The sequence below is a fragment of the Natrix helvetica genome, assembly GCF_964273705.1.
Source record: "Natrix helvetica genome assembly, chromosome: 2".
Taxonomy (NCBI): Eukaryota; Metazoa; Chordata; class Lepidosauria; order Squamata; family Natricidae; genus Natrix; species Natrix helvetica.
Genome location: NC_138552.1, coordinates 81640359 through 81661216, shown reverse-complemented (window position 1 = coordinate 81661216; position 20858 = coordinate 81640359). Strand labels below are relative to the sequence as shown.

General features: G+C 40.0%; 1 protein-coding gene across 1 annotated transcript in view; it reads left to right on the top strand.

Moving 5' to 3' along the window:
* Positions 1–289: 289 nt before the first annotated feature.
* The window catches only part of TTC39B (tetratricopeptide repeat domain 39B), a 74572-nt gene continuing 54003 nt past the window's right edge, over positions 290–20858 (top strand). Inside the window, exon 1 of the mRNA XM_081945544.1 lies at positions 290–631. Within this exon, the coding sequence (XP_081801670.1) occupies positions 584–631 (48 nt within the window). The 5' untranslated portion in view covers positions 290–583. The remainder of the gene's footprint in view (positions 632–20858) is intronic.

Here is a 20858-nt window from a genome sequence, read left to right as displayed (position 1 = left end):
GGACGACTTGGTAGTTAGAACTTGACAAGCTCCGACGCGCTTAGCACCCAGAGGAGGGGTCCCCCCTCCCCCCAAATCATTTGAACGAGGGTGTCCAAGGAAACGGCGCCTATCGCGACTGCCTCACCATCCCCTGAAGCGCCTAAAGGACTTGCGCAAACAACTCCTCCACCATTTCCCCTCCCCCACCCTCGGCAGCACTTCCGCGTTGGGTGCACCTTCAAATTACCGACCGCTGGTGGTTTTTTTTTTTTTTTTGGCAAAGACCCAGCCGCGCGCTCGCCTTGCCAGGGGGGGGAGGGGGAAGCGCGAGCCGACAGGAAAAGAAATGAAAGGCTCGAAGCGCGTCGGGGGCGGGTCCAGTTATGCAGATGAGAAGGGCTCGGGCTTTGACGGCTGAGAACGCAGTCAGGAGCCGGTTTGCGAGTCGCTTCAGTGGAGCCGGTCCGACGACGACTGTTAACAGGCGGTTTCGGAGCGCGGGAAGCGAGCCCTCCCCCTCAAGGATCGTCGGGTCGCCTCAGAACGCCGCTTTCGCGTTCCACACGGTATTGTGACACGGAGAATCCCCCCCGCGAGGAATATGGCGAGTGTCAGAAATGGAATCCGAGGGCCGGGCGGCGGCGAGGAGGTAAGTCGCTTCGGGAGAAAAGGAAGGGTCATTTGAGCTTGGCAGGATATTGGGAGGCGGGGAGGGGGGAGAGCAGGTAGCGGGCGTCGCGTGCTTAGGCGCGTGAAGCGCTTCTCCAGCCCTGAGTGATACCTTGGGCACGGGGAGGAGGGTGTTAAGTGCTCAGATTTCCCTGTGGGGAGTAGCTCAGGCTCCTCTTCCCCATGGGGTCGTTGTACAGATGGGTTCCTCCTGTCTGAGGAGGAGGAACTCTGTGGGGGCCAGATGTGGATGACTTGCAGCGCATTCCTCCTTTCGGGACGCCTCGGTGACTGAGCAAGCGCCTGGCTTCCTGGTATCCAACAGGTGCCGCTGGCTTTTCAGGAAGAGGGGAAGGTTTTTTTTGGGGGGGGGGTTACTTGACCGTGTTTAAACCAATTTGATAGGTTTGTGCGGTCAGGTGGCATTTGAGAAATTGGTATTTTAACAGCACACCTACGTTGTGCTGGGTTAAAAAAAAACCGGCCCCTCTGCTTTGCATACACAGTAGTACAGATTGTTCTCCACCTAAAACAGTTCGCTTGGTGACCGTTCGAAGGACACTGAAAAAAGTGACTTTTGACCGTTTTTCACTCCCATGGCATTTGCATCCCCATGGCCACTTGATCAAAATTCAGATGCTTGGCAACTGGTTCATGTTTCTGACCATTGCTGTAGGATCCTAGAATCAAGTCTACCTTTTGTGATCTTCTGACAAGCAAAGTCAATCTGGGATCCAGATTTTTTTTTAAAAAATAATTTTTATTAAACATATTTAAACATTAAAAAACAAAACACAATTTTCCACTCATTACAGCATTTCCATATTGGTATCATTCATATCATTCATATTTATGTAAATTCCATTTCTACAGTTCACTATTCTATATTATATAGTCATTTAGGTTGTAATAATATTTACAATATTTATATATGTATTATTGTATGTATTATTGTAGATATTACATAATTCTTTTACAGTAGTTTTGCATCTATCCTCTAGCCATTTATACAATATACTCCAAATTTTATATACTCTTTATATACTATATACTTTATATACGCCAAACTTTATAATACTCAGATTCTTAATTTAACAAATGGGCTACTAATTTAACAACTGCAGTCGTACACTTAACAACTGTGACAAGAAAGGTGGTAAAACTTGCTTAACAAATGTCTCACTTTAAAACAGAAATTTTGGGCTCAATTGTGGGTGTGAGTCAAGGACTACCTGTACTTGTATGAATAAGATAGCTGTGCTGAATTCTTGACAGGTCCTTTCAAGTTACAGAGATAACTAATAAGCACACATATCCTTTGCTCATATATTTTATGCAAAGCTATTCACTTTCTTCCTATTCCGGGCCTGTTTTATCTGTTCAGCAAACATAATAGTATTGGAACCAAGACAAAAAAAAAGAATCCTTGCTTACAAGTAAGTTGTAACATTGGTTGTATACATTGAAAGCAGGTTGCTGTTATTCATAGTGCAAAATATCTGGAAAACTGGAGCTGTAATATTTGATGTGAAGTAGTACACTCCAAAGATAAATCAAACACAATATCTCTACTGCCTTGCAAATTGCTAGTTCAATTAGCACTTTCTGTGCTTATATAGGTGGTCTTTGACTTACAACCACTGAGCCCAAAATTTCCATTGCTAAGTAAGATAAATGAATTTTATCCCATTTGATGACCTTTCTTGCCATTGTTGTTAAGTGAATACTGCAATTATGTTAGTAACACAGTTATTAAGTGAATTTGGCTTCCTCATTGATTTTGCTTGTCAGAAGCTCACAAAAGGCAATCACATGACCCCAGGACACTACAACTGTCATAAATACATGCCAGTTGCCAAGCATCCAAATGTGGATCGTGTGACAATGTGGATGTTGCAAAGGTATATAAAGAGAGTCAAACAGGATGTTTGGCAACTGGCATTTATTTATTTTTAAATGTATTGGTTTTGCCAGAAAATGTACCCTATTCCAGAAACAATGTAAACCTCATTTCATCTGGTGTCATCTGTGGACAAATTTATGAAACTATGAGGCTATAGCTTAATAGAAGCTTTTTCCAACTTGCCTGAGTTTTAATTCTACTTTTATATCTCTCTGTGGGTACCAGTTTGGTGTAATGATTAAGGTGTTGGCCTAGAAATCAGGAGTGTGAGTTCTAATCCCGCCTTAAGTATGAAAGCCTACTGCATGATTTTGGATTAATCACTCTCAGCCCAACCTACTTGACAGGGTTGTTGTTGTTGGGAAATGTCTTCTTCTTTGAAGACATTTCACTTGTCATCCAAGAAGCTTCTTCAATGAGAAGCGAAAGAAGAAGAAACTTCTTGGATGACAAGTGAAATGTCTTCAAAGAAAAAACAGAAAGTCCAGTTGTCTCTTGAAAAAGCACCTTTGGGACAACTATTATGTATGTTCATCACCTTGAGTTACTTATAAAATAATAAAAGTGTGATAAAAATCTAATAAATACAGCTAGGACAGTGGTGGGCAACCTTTTTTTTCAACTGAGCCAAATCTCACCAAAACCACGATTGAAATTTATTTTGAGAGCCACACTTTTAAAACCGAAAATACATAGGATGGTACACTGTTTTTAGTTTCAATAAACTCTGGCATTTGAAGCACGCAAGTCTTAAAGCTGTCAAGTTACAAGATCCTTGCATCCCTAACCCTTTAGGAAAAAAACCCCAAGGGGTCTTCAAACCTGACAGCTTGAAGACTTGTGGACTTCAACTCCCAGAATTCCTCCTCCAGTCATGTTGGCTCAGAAACTCTGGCATTGAAGCATGCAAGTCTTAAAGCTGTCAAGTTGCAAGACCCTTGCACCCCTAACCCTTTAGGGAAAAAAAACCCAGGGTCTTCAAACCTGACAGCTTGAAGACTTGTGGACTTCAGCTCCCAGAATTCTGAGAATTGAAGTCCACCAAGGGCATCAATCATATTAGCCCAGGGATCTGCAAAATTGGCTCTTAAGACTGGTGGACTTCAACTCCCAGAATTCTGAGAGTTGAAGTCCACCAAGGGCATCAATCATATTAGCCCAGGCAGGGATCTGCAAAATTGGCTCTTAAGACTGGTGGACTTCAACTCCCAGAATTCTGAGAATTGAAGTTCACCAGTCTTAAAACAGCCACCTTTGCAGACCTCTGTGTTAGCCCAAAGCCTGGCGCTGGGCGGGCCTTGCTCCCCCATTGGTGGAGCCCCAAGAAGCGAGGAGGGAGAAAAAGAGACGGAGGCAAGGAGCTTCTCCCCCCCCCCGCAAAAATCTTATCAGGGAGCCGGCGGGCAGTAGCAAATTAGCTGATCACGCAGCGTGATCGGCTAATTTGCTACTGCCCGCCCGGCTCCCCGGTTAGATTTTTGCTGGGAGGAGGCGGGGGGGGAAGCTCCTTAGCCTCCGTTTCTTTTTCTGCCTCCTCGCTTCTCGTCCCCGCCTGACTTCAGGATCCTCCCTAATCATTGTGGGTCGAAAAGAAAAAAGGGAAAGGGGCGCTTGTTTTGAAGTGCCCGAGAGGAGGGAGGGGAGCGGGCGCCCGGCACACAGAAGAGCCACATTAAAGTGTGTAAAGAGCCGCACGTGGCTCGCGAGCCGCGGCTTGCCGACCACTGAGCTAGGATAACTAATAATGAAACTTGAATCTGTCTTAACTTAGTTTTATGGTGGGATGTAGTGAGCATGTTCTAAAGCATAGCTTAAGCAGGAGAATTAAATTTTCAATTTTTTTTCTGAAAGAATTGGTGAAAGGAGATTTTAAGTTAACGTTTTCAGCTAGGTGTTAACTGAGGTATTATAATTCCAAAGTTTTTGCCTCATTTTCCTGTCTTTTTGAGATCCTTCTGTTCAAGGCTTCAGGTAATCATATTTTCCTACCATTTCAAATCAGGAAATGTTGTGTAAGAAAGGTTTATGTACTTTTGTGTTGTTTTGAAGACTGACAGAAAGCTGCTGGATAAACAGGCAGAAGATTTATTTCAGATTATGGCCTTATTCTGAGATAGATCCTTGCATAAAATCATGTATAGGTCATATCTCCTTAGTATCTAGTTTATTTCCTGGTTCAAAGTTAAACTCTATATTCTAACATAAAAAGAAGACCAGTAGCGGGTTAAATATTAGCTGCTAGAATTACTACAAATATACTGAACTGCATGAATCTGTGCTTCTTTGCAAGATTAGTTTGTGTTTTTGTAAATGGGCATTTTGTGAATGGTCACATCCATCATAATTAGCCAGTATTTGAATCTACTGGCCCATCCTTTCTAAATGTGTACAAACCTAAAAATTGTCTATCTTTCTTTTAAATGTTTAGACCATGTTTTTGATCTATGAATGTTGCCTTAATAAATTGTTTTGTGACACATATTTTGAATAGTACTTGAGTTGAGAAATCATTTTCCCATCATGACCAACTGAATTACTAATGTAAGAATTGAGAAATCAATTCTTCAAGCAGGCATTGAGATTACTGTAAATTAAACAGCATTATCATTTGGGAAGTTTGGGCTAGTGGTTAAGATACCAGGCTGCAAAGCTTGAGACCATAAGTTCATGTCTTTTCTTAGCCATGAAAGCCAGCTAGATGACTTTGGGCCAGCCAGTCGCTCTCAGCCCAAATAGGAGGAAGGTGTGTTGGATATGTTTGCTGCCTTGAGTTACAAATAACTCAAGGCAGCAAACATAAATACAAAGAAAAAATACAGAACAGATTATGTTTTATGAGAAAAAAGATGTGTTTTGTGTTGAATATAATTTTAGACAGGTTTGCTTATCGGCCCAAACCCAAAGTTCACTTTTGCAAAATATTTATTTTAGCACAAATTCTCTCACAGAGATAATATAACTGAAGTTGCACAACTCATTGAACACTGCAGTGGTATTGGGTTGCTTAGTATTTATTTTCAGGTTTATTTAAGGGTATCATGTAATCTTTTATTTTCCACAGTAAGAATACTATTGTTCATGACCTTATACAACTTAATATGCACCTGGAATCTAAGTGAAAAAAAGTAATTCAGCAATAGTTATCTGATCAGGAAAAACATGACCTAAAAATCATTAACCCTGTCTTTCTCATTTTTAGACAGCCTGTAACTGTGTTGCAGTATAGACACATAGTTAAATGTATCTACTATATAAATAAATATCTTTGCATAGACATAGGATTGAAGTATATAATGTGTTCCTATAATGGAAGTGTTCTTATGGTTCAGATAGATTTCAAAACTGCATTTGGTCTAAAATGCTCTTTTGGGGAGCATATTTCCCAGACTGGCTGTTTTTCCCTTCAAGGTATTCCCACCTCTCCAGAAAAGTAACAAGTTTGATGAGTAGTGGCATCTGACAACATATTATTCCCCCACGTTTTCTGGGAAACTGCATTTCTCAATGCTTACTGTGAAGTTTTCTGCATCTCACTAGATTTTACCATCTTGACTGATCTTGACTCATCTGGCAGATAATGGTCATGGTAGCTAAGTAAACATAAAGCTGCTTGTTTTGATTTTGTAGAGAATAATATAAACTTTCAGTACACAGTTTCTTTTTTTTAACACAGTCATGTTGCTGATATTATTTTCTGAGCAAATCCTATTGCAGAAACATTTGGAATTAACTAATGCAGCAGTATCAAACTCACATCGTCACATTATCGTCATGTGACGTATCACAACTTTTTTCCCTTCGCTAAACTGAGGGAGGGTGTAGCCAGTGCATGATGCATTCAGCCTGTGGGCCGTGAGTTTGACACCCCTGCACTAATGTATCATTCCCTGCAGAAGTTTTGGATTATTACCAGCAGAAGGTTTTATAGAAGAGTAGAACTTTGGGAAAATATGAAGCAAAATATTAATAAGGAATAATTTGTCAAAGTTTGAAGTTTTGTGATTTCTGAAAGACTGTGGGTTACTTACAATTAAAATAGACCAAACATAAAAATAACAACCAACCTGAGGAGTGAAGTAGACCGATAAGCCAGCCAGCCCTTACTGTACACTGAAACAAAACAAAAAACCCAAACATGATTACCCTGTTCAGTTTACAGCTGGTATTTAATGTAATAAAAATATATACATAAAAATAGAAGTGTGTAACAGGCTGAATTTTACATACTATTTAAAGTCCAGAATTCTCCAGAGGCCCATCTTTTCTGTAGATCTTGGTTGCCCTTTAGTGGATAATTTAATTTTGTCATCATAAATGATGTGATGCAATATAACTGCACACACATTTTTAACTTTTAGGTATCGAATATAAATAAAAACTGAGAAAAGCTTTGAAGTTGGCATTTGTTATAAAATAATATTTTTGTGCTTGGCTGCATAATTCTCTCTTAAAGCATGTTTTTTTTTTAATTTTAAGAATGGATGAGATAGTTATCAAAAACTTTTACAAATACAAATGGTCATTGCTGTGAGCTGACAACAAATCAACATGCCACAATTGTTTTTGATGGAAATTATACATTTGTTGCCATAACATTGCTGCTTTGTCATGATCTGCCAATTTTTTTAAATACTAGATTTCATCATCCGTTAGAACATATAGGCTGAATTTTCATCATATGATAAATCCAAAAACGCAGCAGTTCATTCATTGCTATTTTATTCTCTTCCCCTTTCACCAGTTGCATGCTGCTTTCTGTAACTAAGTTTAATTTTTACCAAAAACTTTTGATTGAGTGCTATTATTAGTTACAGGTTCCGTAAACCCCTAAAGCACATTTGATAGAGAGTAAAGTGGCATGCCTGCTGATTAATTGATCTTTCTGTATGGTGTGTTAGATTTTTCACTCATACTAAGTACCATATTCAAACAATTAATTGTATTATCAAATAATACATGTCAATTTTACTTTGAATTTGTGCTGGAAAAGGTATGTTAGAGACAAGCAAATCATCTACTTGGATAATGAATGGTGACAAAGAAGCATTGAAATAATTTATTGAATTTGTTAAGGCAGCTCAGCTCCAAGAAATCGCTGGATGGCATACAATACGTTCATTACAGGTAGTAATGTACTTCAACTTACAACAGTTCATTTAATAAATGTTTGAAGTTAAAATGGAACTGAAAAAAGTGACATGAGTGTTTTTCACACTTACTACTGTTGTAGGCTCTCTATGGTCACATGATCAAAATTCAGACATTTAGCAAATTACTCATATTTGTGATGGTTGCAGTGTTCTGGGGACATGTGATCCCCTTTTGGGACCTCTGACAAGCAAAATCAATGGGAAAGCCAGATTCATTTTACAGCTGTGTTACTAATTTAACAAGTGCAGTGATTCACTTAACAACTGTGCCAAGAAAGGTAGTAAAATGGGCAAAGTTCACTTAATAAATGTCTCAGCAACAGAAATGTTGGGCTCAATTGTGATCATAAATTGAGGACAGCCTGTACATATGATAAAAACAGTGTGAAGATATTATACTACATTGAGAACCTGTTGCCACATAGGCTCTCCAGATGCCTAAACTAGCACAGTTTTCATATATATGTATGCAGTACAATGTTTCGACATTAGCAGTAGAGCATCTTGGGAAAATGTACACAGTGGCTCATACTTACACAGGTTTCTTCATAAAAAGAAATGATTTTTATGAAACCTACGTATCAGTATATTCAAACTATTGGGAAATCATTCAAACACTATGATGAAGAATTTTACTAAAAAATATGATTTGGAAAATCAGTCATCAATTCATGTGGATTTGTATAAACTACTACTGAACTTTTTAACTGTCTCTTTGGCAGTGTTGAGGTCTGGAATTAGGCCAATAGTACTGAGGATCTTAAAAGTTGGGTTCAAAGAGATACAAAGGGGAAAGAAGGAATTATTCAGCTGCTTATTCAGAACAGATTCATTGTGATGGGTCTATGTAAAGGTTTTCCAACACATTTACACAGTGGATTGCTAATAAGTAGAGGTTAGAGATTTCTAGGAAAAACAATGCAAAAAAAGGAAGCCATATTATCCTGAAAAACCATTCTCCTTGCTTAAAAAACCTCAAGAGCAAACTGACAAAAATATAGTAATTAGCAGTTATGTAACTGTGGGACATTGCAACTGGTGAATCCCATAATGTGATCACATGACCATGGGAAGTGATATTATGCTTTGACAACAGGTCTTAAGTAACCTTTTGGAGGTCCAGTCATTAAGCGAACAGTTATTAGAGGACTAGTATGAGGTTCCATTGAACTTCCATGAAAATACAAACTATATCCTATATCCAACCATGCTTAACTTTTAAAATTCAGCCACTCTCCTTGAACTTAAAAATAACAACACTGTTCTAAAAAAAACCCGTACCTTAAAATACTAAATGACCCAGTCTCTTGGAAAATATTATTTAAACGGGTATCACTGCATCTTGCAATATTTCCTTAATACGATAAGGAAATAAGAGTAATTTCCTCTCCCTTAATATAAGAAAAGGCAGTCTTATACTTATATTTGCAAAGTAACTATGTATTCCTAGAAAAATAAATATTTGAATTAAATATCAAAATTTCATATAATACAAAACACACCATACAACAAAACTGAATGAAATCTTAAAAGATACATTTTATGCTACTTGCTTTATATCACAAAACATAATCCAACATTTCCTTTCAACTAACACTTTTGAACAATATTTTACAAGCTGCTTTGAGATTTCTGCAGATTTATTAATTGATAGGAGCATGTTCTTTTTGATACACCTGTGATAGCAATGAGTAAGTTAAGGTTATATTAATTCAGAGAACCATATGCGATATAATGGACAAATGAACAAACCGTGTAGTGTTGATTCAACTATGTCTTCCATTAGGGAGAACACTCAATATGGAAAGGAGCAAATTTTTCACAACTATTGTTGATAGAGCATTAAGAGTAAATGCTCTTCTCTGAGTGGTAAAGGGGATGTTGGGATCAGGTTCATTCTGAAATGCCAAGTTTTGGACTTTCTAAGGAGATGTAATGGAAAATATGGTGTAGGAAAGAGAAAATGACTTAAAGGTATTTGCCAATCCATAGAAATTGGCTATATTATTGCCAAAATGAAATGAAAAAGTGTAATTGTAACAGCAAAACCATAATGAAAGGCTGATTTTGGAATCAGTTCACTAATTGCTCATATGCAAGTTCCAAGCCAAGCTAAAGCAGAACAAAGCCAATTTACCTTTCACAATATGCTCTTCAGGGATTCTCCATCATTTTCAAGGAGAATATCAGGAGTTACTTTGCAGTCCTGAACCTCATTAATAGGGAACCCGATTGCTCCTTTTATCTTAAATATCAACTATTTTTGTTTGCCCACCTATAGTTTTAGGGAAGGCAGTGATAAATGTTTGAAGGAGAAATGAAACTGAAGAAAGAAAAATGTGGCAAAAATGCTACCTTAAAAAGAGCTGAATATTTTTCACTGGTAACTATTTCAAAATGATAGCAAGGAAACATAAATGAAAGAAGAGTAATTTTACTCTTCATTCAAGTGATATTATTTTATTCTTACAACGGACCTATGAAATGGATCAATCTAAAAAATGATAGGCTCATATGATCACTTCTTCAAATCAAGAATTTTGACACTAAGTGAAATAAATCTTTCTATTCTATTTGGGAACAAAAAAGTGTTTTGATACAGTAACATAATTTTATCTAATTCGGTAGTCTCTTCATGTAGTCAGCAATAATTCCCAGAACTCCAAGATGTTGACCATACCACCTCTCAATTCTGGGAATATAATTTAAAATATCTATAAGGCACCATAATGAAGAAGATTGTTCCAAAAATATTTTAAAGGTGGAATCTGGTTGCTAGAGATCAACTTGTCAATTGCATGCTATCTCATTGATGCAAAGAAGCTTTCATGCTGATTTAATTGGCCATTAGGGGGTTCTCTTTGGTACACTGAAAGCAGCTTGACATAAAATAATTGGAAGCTGTAGAGAACTGGCTGAAATTGACTCTTTGTTAGTCTCTGTGGACAGCTCTTAAATAATATTTTTAAACTTAGGAAGATAGATAAATGGATGAAGAAAGTTCTACATAGTGTGACTTAAATAGAATATATGACATTTCAAATTTTCTAATAATAACATGTCAAAGAATAAAACTAAACCATATTTTATCATTTTAGTAAAAATAAAAAAATAACATAGCTGAGCTGGTCTTGTAAGAGATGTTATTTGATATTTATAGATCACAAATCCCAATAGAAATATTAATGAAAAAACCAAATACAAGGAATATTGTGTCATACTGGTTTTAAGAGCACCATAAACAGAATTACAATATAGGGTTTCTCCTGTGCTCTGCTTGGAGAATCCAAGCATGGGTTCAACTTCTGTTTGTCTGCCTGGTGACTGGGTTATTTTCAAGTCTTTGGCTATGCCTCCTGGGCTTGACTGCCTCCAGTTTCTTAACTCAGTCAAGCCTATAAGGTGTGACTTTGATCTCTCTCAGTCCTGAGCACTGAAAGAGAAATAAAAATTAGGGTTTTCTTGTATTTGACAGTTAGATCCTTGAAATAGCATTGCAAGCTAAGCACTGAGGGGGCGAGCAGCCACATCGCAGCTACTGGAACGCCTATCTGTGATCACCTTCCCTTCGGAGGCCTGTCTCAACTGCCGCTTGGCGGATTGAGTGCTCCGCGATCGTGGCGGCACTCCTTTGAAGCCACGCCAAGCCGCAACAGCTAGTGCTGGCTTCCAACCTTCCGCATCAGCTCCAGAGGAGATTGAGGAGCACGGAAGCGCTCAGGCAGTAGCTGGATCAGGGAACTAACTCGGCTTCACACCTGGAGCAGTTCCACCAGATGACTCCCAGCACACCATTATCACGGCCGCAATTTTGCACACCCTTTTTCACTGTGTACCATTTTTCCAAGCGGCAGGCCCATCTCACAGCCTCTTCTGCATTGGAAGCCTCAGACAGTAAGGTTCCAATGCCAGCGCTCTCGAACAAGATAGCCAGGGCACTTATTTTCACTTACCCCCCAGGACCTCCTTGTCCAAGAACTCGGTCACACCCCGGTGAGGCTGTAGTTACTCACCATCACCAGATCTGACTGAGCCTGCCCTTCCTGGGTGTTCTCCAGGTGGTAGGTCATGTGGCCCCGGCTAGACCCAGTGAGACCATCCCCAACTAGCTTAGTTATGGACGACCATCGCAAGGGGTGGAGGAACCTCGTCCAGGTCCCTGGAATTTACAGGCAGCACCATGGCCCAAAGGAGCCAAGTCATCCTCCATGGGGACCTCTAAGGCTGCCAAGACAAAAGGCCATCTCACAAGTCATCAGCCGCAGCAGATAGGGACAGGCAACAGAAGGGCTTGGAGAAACAATTTGCAAAAGCGCAGAAAGCATTGAGAGAAGCCTCCCCTCCTTCGAGACAGACATCCGTTGCTCTCAAAGTCATGGCTGAAACGCTAGATTGGCCACCTGATAATGTCTCTGAATCCCATATGTTCCAGGTGGCCTGTTCTGAGGATGATTTTACTCCTTTTGATTGCCTAGCTGTAGCACAGGAGGAAATGCCATCAAATTCTAGGGATCCAGCTCCCTCTGCAACCTACAGTCCAACTGCTGCAGGTCTTTGCCCAGAGGTTCCAGGATTAAGCCAGAAACTGATGACGTATATTTCAAAGGCAATTGTCCAAGGGGTGGAGACAGTGTTTCAACGCAGAATCAGTTTTCTTCCACCATTAACTAGCCATTCCACCGCCTTAGACAGACAGGCCCAGAGAGGGGAAAATCTGTTATCTGTGCAGGAGTCCCTATCCCCTAGACCAGCGATGGCGAACCTTTTTTGGCTCGCGTGCCACAAGAGGGGGGAGCGCAGGGGCGTCATGTGCAGGCGTGCCACACCCATAATGCAATGTGCGACCCCCCCAGTGCGCATGCGCGCACTACAGCCCCCCCCCATTTTTACATGCTTTTTTTCGCCTTCCCCAGGCTCCAGAGGCTTTAGCCTGGGGAGGGCGAAAGGAGCCTCCCCTGCCCCCCGGAGGCCCTCCGGAGGCTTCAGGGACCGTCCAGAGGCTTCCCTGACACCTTCAGAGCGCTTAAAACGACCCTCCGAGCAAACCGGAAGTCTCGGAGGGTCATTTTAAGCGGTCCGAAGGCTTCTGGGAAGCCTCCGGACGGTCCCTGAAGCCTCTGGAGGGCCTCCGGGGGGCGGGGGAGGCTCTTTCCGCCCTCCCCAGGCTCCTATAAAGCCTCTGGAGCCTGGGGAGGGCGAAAAATGGCTTTTAAAAATGGTGAACTCAGCTGGCCAGTGCGCACATGTGCGCTGGCCAGCTGACAGGGCAGCGCCCCACGTGCCCTGACAAATGGCTCCGCGTGCCACAGGTTCGCCATCACTGCCGTAGACCATCAGTTCCCAGTAATGAATCTCAAGGAGAAGGACGTAGCAGAACAAGTTGTCTCGGACGATGAGGGCATTATCCCCGACAGGCCCGCCTTTACCGGCCTTTTCAAACCTGCCCTCTTTAAATCCCTCCTTTACAAGGCCAGGTCCATTACAAACTTGGATCTGAAGAGTGGCTCGGCAGAACCACCCAAGGAACCACAGGGCAAGAGCGATAGATTTACTGAACCCCCAGCTGAACCAGAGATGGTTCTAGCCCCTCAATTATTCATCAACATGGTACAACATCAATGGTCTCAAACTGGTTCTGTTGCAGCTCCTAGTGCAGTGGTTCCCAAACTTTTTCAGTCCACCGCCCCCTTGGTGCTACAAACTGATCCTCAGTGCCCCCCACCCAGTGGTGGAATTCAAAATTTTTTACGACCAGTTCTGTGGGCGTGGCTTGATGGGCGTGGCTGGGGGAGTCATGTGACTGGGTGGTTTGCATGAAGGAATAAAGATAGTAACAGTAAAATTCAAAACTGTAACAATTAATTGCACATTTATTCAAAATCCAATTTAAAAACCTTTGTAGTTAGTTAATTCAACAAAATTGTTGAACATGATCCAGTGATACCAGGTTTTCAAAGTCTGATAGTCATTTATCAAGAACCTTAGTAACTAGTAACTTAGTAAACTTAGTAAAATTTAGTAACTACTTCACTGTTCAGTAAATTCTTAATGTGATGGATGGGCTTGATGAAGTGATACCAGTTTCCCAATGTCTGGTTTTAAGTCACTTAGCAGGAGTCTTAAATCACCACATTCAGTAATCTGGAGTCATTTTCTTTGCTTGGAGACCACACTGAAGCCACGTTCCACCAAATATGATGTTGGAAATGCAACAAGGAGCTTCTTAACCACTGTCCATAATACAGGATAGCGATCAGAAATTTCTTTCTGTAACTAAAACTCTTGGCACAATTTCTTGAACTTTGGCTTCAGCTCAATGTCACCAACATTTGCTTGAATTATTTGATGAGATTATTGCATGGTACCTAAGGATTCCCAATATGGAAAGTGAGAATGGGAACATTTTAACAGATCTATATGTTCTTGGGTTATAATTTTCACTAAAGAACCATGGGGATGGAAAGAGAAATATAGACAATGGAGTCCAATCCCCCTCCTCAACAGTTTGGAAGCAAAGAATGACTCTAGCAAAATGTAGCCTTTTACCTCTTTGAGGAATCATCATCATCATCATCATCATCATTATCATCATCATCATTATTATTATTATTATTATTATTATTATTCCAAATATAACTCATGCAAAGGGTCATCCACAACTACATTACATTTTCCACACTCATATTTGTGATTCCTTATAACTTCTTTAAACTAAACATTTTAGTACAAATCAACGCATTGACATATATATCACTAATGTAGTTTCCTATCTCTTCCATTGACATAATTAACATCTTATGTATTGAATACAAGTATATCAAGTATAGGTTAAACATGAATTGAATAACATCGAATTCAAATGTATAAGCTGTGAATTTATTATGTAATCACAGGCAAACATTGCACTTATGCCTAAGTCCTCTACCCACGCACATTATAAGACAGATAAAACTATCTTAGCTGGCTGTTGTAAATATTACTCTGCTAATTCAACAAGAAATGCCACTGCATGAATTCTTAATGCAGAACACAGCTAAAAGTGATTTTAGCAATTTTCTTCCCAAGTTAATTCAAAATGTATATCCAAATGTTCCTCTTATTTTTCCCCAAGCACTAGGGAGGATTATATTCAAAACCAGACACTTTTGCTGTGTGTGTGTGTGTGTGTGTTTGCTTGCTTGCTTGCTTCTGGTCTCCAGAGTCAGAAGGGCTGGTTGGGACCCCCAGAGGTCATCTAGTCCCACCCCAGACAGTGCCTCCCTGCCCCACATTCCCCAGCCCTACCTCCTCTGGGAAGGCTACGGTGGGGGGGGGGGAATGCGGAGCCCCTGCAGAGAGCCCCTGCTGCTCTCCCTCACCCTTCACTCTTACTCCCTCCCTCTCTTCACAGGCCGAGTGGCCGCAGCGTTACTGGGACGGTGATCATGGATGTGCTGTCGCCTCGGTGAGGGGAGGTCTCGCCGCCAGCAAAGGGCTTCCGCCGAGGCACCCCATGCAGGCAAAATAGTGAGCAAGCGAAGGAGGATCAGGCAGGGCACTGAGGCCCCTTCGTCTCCCACTTTGTCTTGATGAGGTCGCTGCAACTTCCGGGCGTGGACGGATGGAGGTAGCCAGAGCGGCCCGGGCGGGCGAGCGATGGAGGATCAGGCAGCTCTTTCGCCCGCCCGCCCTCCCGGGCTTCCCCACCACTCTGGCTACCTCCGTCCGTCCGCGTCCACAGCTGCAGCGACCTCATCAAGATAAAGTGGGAGTGAAGGGAGGCAAAATGGCCTCCCTTTGATCACTCGCTCCCCCCGCCTGTCCGCACTATGCTAGCCCTGCGCTCACTGATTGGCTGGCTCACCAATCGTCCCGCCCACCTCTAAGAGCCCTATCTATAGAAAGCCAAGCAGAAAAAAAGTTAACTGGGTTTAGATAGGGCTCTTAGAGGTGGGCGGGGCGATTGGTGAGCCAGCCAATCAGTGAGTGGGCAGGGCTAGCATAGTGCAGATGGGCGGGGGAAGCGAGCGATCGAGCAGCTTCTGGATGGGCGGGGGTGAGTGAGCAAACTTGTTCTGACCAGCTCGCTAGAGGAGGCCACCTCCAGCACTCCTTTGCTGCCGCCCTTGCCTCTTACCGCCCCCCTGCCACCTCCCTTGCCTCTTACCGCCCCCCTAAGCCATCTCACTGCCCCCCAGGGGCAGTAGCGCCCACTTTGGGAACCACTGTCCTAGTGGAAGCGAGAAGAGCGTCTCTGAAAATGGTCAAGTCGGATCACACAACTGATCATCACAATAATTCTTCTGGTCCATGTCTTTGTTGAGAAACTGGAGGCAGTCAAGTCCAGGAGGTGTGGCCAAAGACTTTTAAATAACTCAGTCACTCAGTCATGAGCTGTAAGCCATAATCATCACAATTATGACAAATCACGGCTTGAACTATCTTGCTTTGCATGTAACGAGTCTATCTCATACATTAGTTTCACCTTTTAAGTTGCATTACTGAAATAAATGAACTTTTGCACGATATTCTAATTTTTTGAGTTTTACCTGTAATTGACCTCTCAGCAAAAGATAAAAGTCGAGTATCTATTTTATAAATGCTAGAGCAGTCGTGACATTTGAATCTATACCAATGCCTAACTTGGTAATCAAGAAAAAGAGTTGGTTAAATAAATCTTTAGGGGTAAGGGTAAGAAACTGAAAACAAGACACCATGTGAAGTTTATAAAACAACGTAACACCGGAAATACAAAGAACTGAGGTTCTGCATATAACATAAACAAATATTATTGAATATAATCTGTAGAAAGTAAATGAACAGAAAAAGCCAGAAGTAAATACAGAAAACTCCCAAGGACATGTGTGCTATCTGAAGAAAGAGGTCTGGCAAAGCAATATACAGTTAATGATCATGAAAGGAATTATCCAAATGGGCAAAGTCTGGAACAGCGAGTGATTTACAGAACACCAGCTGAGGTGGATAAGTCAATGAAGACAAATAGTGCAGGAGTTTATAAGACTAGAACAAAATAAAGCAATCAGAATTAAAAGTGAATTCAAGATCCTTCAAGGAAGCACAGAATGCAACCTATAGGTTTACATCAAATGTTCCTAGGGTTAAAAATAATTGTATTTATGAAGATACTCAAGGAATTTTAAATTTAATAGAACAAGACTAGACAATGGTTCAAAAACTTCAAAGGAAGAAATGATGAGAGGCCAACAGACATATATTCCAACACAACAACTTTGCAAAGTAGACAAAATAATCATCAGATCCAAATCCAAAATGAAGTTAATCATAAAAAAACAAACTTGAAAACATTTTGCATTCTACAATTTAATCTGTATCTTTGAACGTTGCTGATTGGATGGGTAGATGGGGAATGTTTTAATTTTCTATAGATTATGATGTGATTTTTCTTCAAGAAACTTGGTTGATGGAAAATAATGTGATAGCATTTCTTGATTATAAGTGTTTTTTATAAATTAGCCAGAGGGGCCAAAAGATGGGGAAGGGCTAAAAGGGGCTTAATAAACCTAATCACAGTACATACACAGTACATGATGTAAGAATAGAAGAAACATTAATTTATATTTGTGTATATTCATATTGTCTTACTTGATCCCTTTAGTACATTGTTTTGATATTATAAATAGACCAGAAACTTGCTATTACCACTTGGCTTGGACTTAATGAGGATATGTGGAAATAACATAGCACAAAAAATTCATGATATAGAAGGCATTATGAAGAATGAAAAGCAATTAAAATGGACATCTCACATGGCCAAAGCTGTATGATCATAACTATACAATCCAAACTATTTTTTCTATTTTTGTGTTGCTATCCCTAGACAAAAACAAACTGGACTCATTAAGAGATCTTTATGAAGCTTACTGAAAACCAATCAAATGACAAACTGTTAAAACACACATTTACTATACAAAGTGCCATAAAAGCAGTTAGCAGAGAAGTCATAGACAATATTACTTTTAAATCAAGGAATAAGGAAGGTAATATCAAATAGCAAAGCAAATAGAGAACGATAGGGATAAAAAAGTAATTATACTTAAGCCAGATGCTACCTTGCAAAAAGCAGCTGATTGATTTACAAAAGATTGAATGGCTCCCATCCAGCAGAGGCTGTGAGTGAATTTTATTCAGGCAATCCACAGTCTCTAGAATGCTGGATAAAATGAGGCCCTTTCTGCACATTTTTTCTGTTTTCCAAAATATGTGTTTCATTCAGGCCCAGTGAATACTGTCAATTTAAAACACAAATGTGACAACCTAGTTTTCAGATAACCTCAAAGAGATCTTTCCAATCCTGCCAGTGAAAGAACTGCCCAGGTAATCTGCTATCTACACCAAGACAGTGCATACTTGATCTTCTGGAAGGAAACCTGATTAACTCTTTCAGAGCCCTGTCAGGTTTTGGTGTCAGAATGCAAAACAGCCTAACCATTAATTGATTTTGTTTTATCAACTACCTAAGGCATTGAAGGTCAAATGTAGTTCTGTTGTTCTTCAAGTTTGACATACCTCTCTAAAAGACATAGTTAACTACTGGGGATAAAGACACTTTACATACCAGGTTTTTGATTCTGGTCTATGTATGTAAAGTCAAGCTAAAAGAGCAGGCCTCAGGAGAACTTGTAATTGTGTACTTGCTAAGGCACAGTTGGGCTAACAAGGGCAGGAATTGGTTCTCAGAGAAGACCCCTTCCCATTTTCTTGTTATTCAATTCAAATATAAATCATCTGAAGTTATACTGCTAAATATATACTTATCCCAATATTTCTCTTGATATTTCCCTCCCAGCATCAGGATGCAATTAGAAAAGACAGTCCTAGAGATAAATGTAAAACATCCCCAGTCATATTTTGGAACATCTTATCCAGTATGCTGAAGGAGCATAAGCTTCTTCTTGAAATCTCCATCTCAGCTTCAGTTTTGGAGGATGTTTGTATGTTTACATTAATTTATTTGCCAACTCCAAGTTGTATCAGCCAGCAAAAATGATTATTGAATTTCTGACCTCTGATAACTTCTCTCTTCGGCCACAAGTGTCAGTGACAGAAATTAAATGCACTATTCAGTCACTGAAATAAGAGTGAAGATTTCCTATTTTTGTACTGAAGACAAATGTTTTGTACTTTAATACTCATTTTATGTCTCTAAATTCTACTTTATCTTGCATTATTTTATGTCACTCTTTTATGTTTATTTTATCTTATCTTTATCCTATTTTATCGTATATTACCTTCTCATTTTATTGTATCCTATTCTGGCTAATGCCCATTGTTTTGATGTGGTCGACTAATCAATAAAGTTATATTACTGCTGCTAAGCAAATCGTAGAAGGAGCTCTAACAGTTGACTAGGGGATTACTGTAACTTTTCAGGCTTTGTTTGGCAAGGAGAGGTAACCATATCACTGATCAGCACTTCCTACCTAAGTAAATAGTTGTGTTGGACATTCACAGCTAGAGATAATCCAAACAATTGCAATACACCTTCTGAACTGGGTGGCTGTTCCCACTACTGCCAAGATGGGACAGTAGTGAAAAGACTATATAAACAAGTTGTTATATTACTGCTGTCCCAATACATTTCAAGAACTGCTACCTGCTATGATGGATAATATTTGCCAAATTAAACAAGCTGAATTCAAAGATGAAATTTCCAATATTTCGACGCAAGCCATATTGAACTTTTTTTTGAAATGTAACATATAGATATATTTTAAAAGTCTTGTGTTGGTACAAATATTTCCCATGTTTCAAATACAAATATGTAGACTATTTAAGCCTGGCATAATATATAGGAACCACAGAGATGGGGTTGTTTTAAACTTCTAACACTGTATAAGTAGGTACGTGGAAGGGGCACATAACTTATACATACGTCCAGTGGTTCCTGTCAGAATGGTCTCTTGCATTAGTTCTTCCATTTTTAAGTAAGCTTTAAAAATATTTAAGAGAGACTTCAGAATTTGTACAAATGCAGAACCTCCCTGGCATTCATTAAATATGCTGATTTTTCCAGAGGGGCCAAATCTAAATAAGTCACAAGTGATTTTTGAACCAACACAGTGAAATATCCTTGTAAGCAAAACAACTTATATATCAGAGATGTGGAAAATTAGTTGAGTCAAGAATGAAACGTTTCAGTGAATTTCAGGATATCCTGTTCTCCCACAAGGCTGTGATGAACCAACTCCAGAACATCATGAACTTCCCCTGGAATAACATGATTTGAGGGAGGAGCAGAATGTTCCAGAGTTTTTCAGGAAGTTTAGAATTCAAACTGACACATTTTCCCCATTCCATTCTGCACATTACTAGCTGTTAATGTATTATTAGAAATTAATTCAACAGTCTGGTTTGGACTGAGGTGAAAAAATGAATCATCAGCCATTCCATGAGGTGGGCTGTTCTAGATTATTTTTCTGACTTTTGAGTACGAAGGATGCTGAAATGATTCAGGGTGGACAAGAAAACTTAAGCCCCAACTGGAGCATCATGTAGTATTAACGTGTGTGTGTGTGTGTGTGTGTGTGTGTGTGTGTGTGTGTGTGTGTAAAGCTGGAACTTCTATTTTCAAAGAAAAATAATCCCACAAACCTTGCTTTGCAATATACCCTTCTGTCAGCTTTACTAGGAAGACCAGATAGGAAACATGGCTTGATAAACTAATTCTGCTTTATTGAAAAACTACATCAATCTTGCAAGTCTGAAAGTACAGTTCTCCGGCTGTCAACCTTTACAGCCTGATAACCTAGGGAGGGTCCCTCCTGAGCCTCTTGATCTGCCCATTATACAGCTGCAGGTTATGCTCCTTTTCTGACTATTCCCCCCCTTTTCTGCATATCCCCCCCTGGTCTCCAAGATTATTCCCATGTACCATTACACTTTTTAGTTAATCTTTAATTAGTTTATTAGACTATACAGTTGAAAGGAAAATAAAAATATTGGGAATGTAGAGAAGGGAAAAGAGAAGAGAGGAAAGTTAGGGGAAAAGAAGGAAAAGCATTGATTTCAGACAATTTTTCATATGGTAGAATAAGATAATAATATATGGCTTCAACTTTTTTACTTTTACATAATATTACAACTCAATACTGTTGCAGAAAATGACAGGCTTAGACTTCTAAGGATACAGGAGG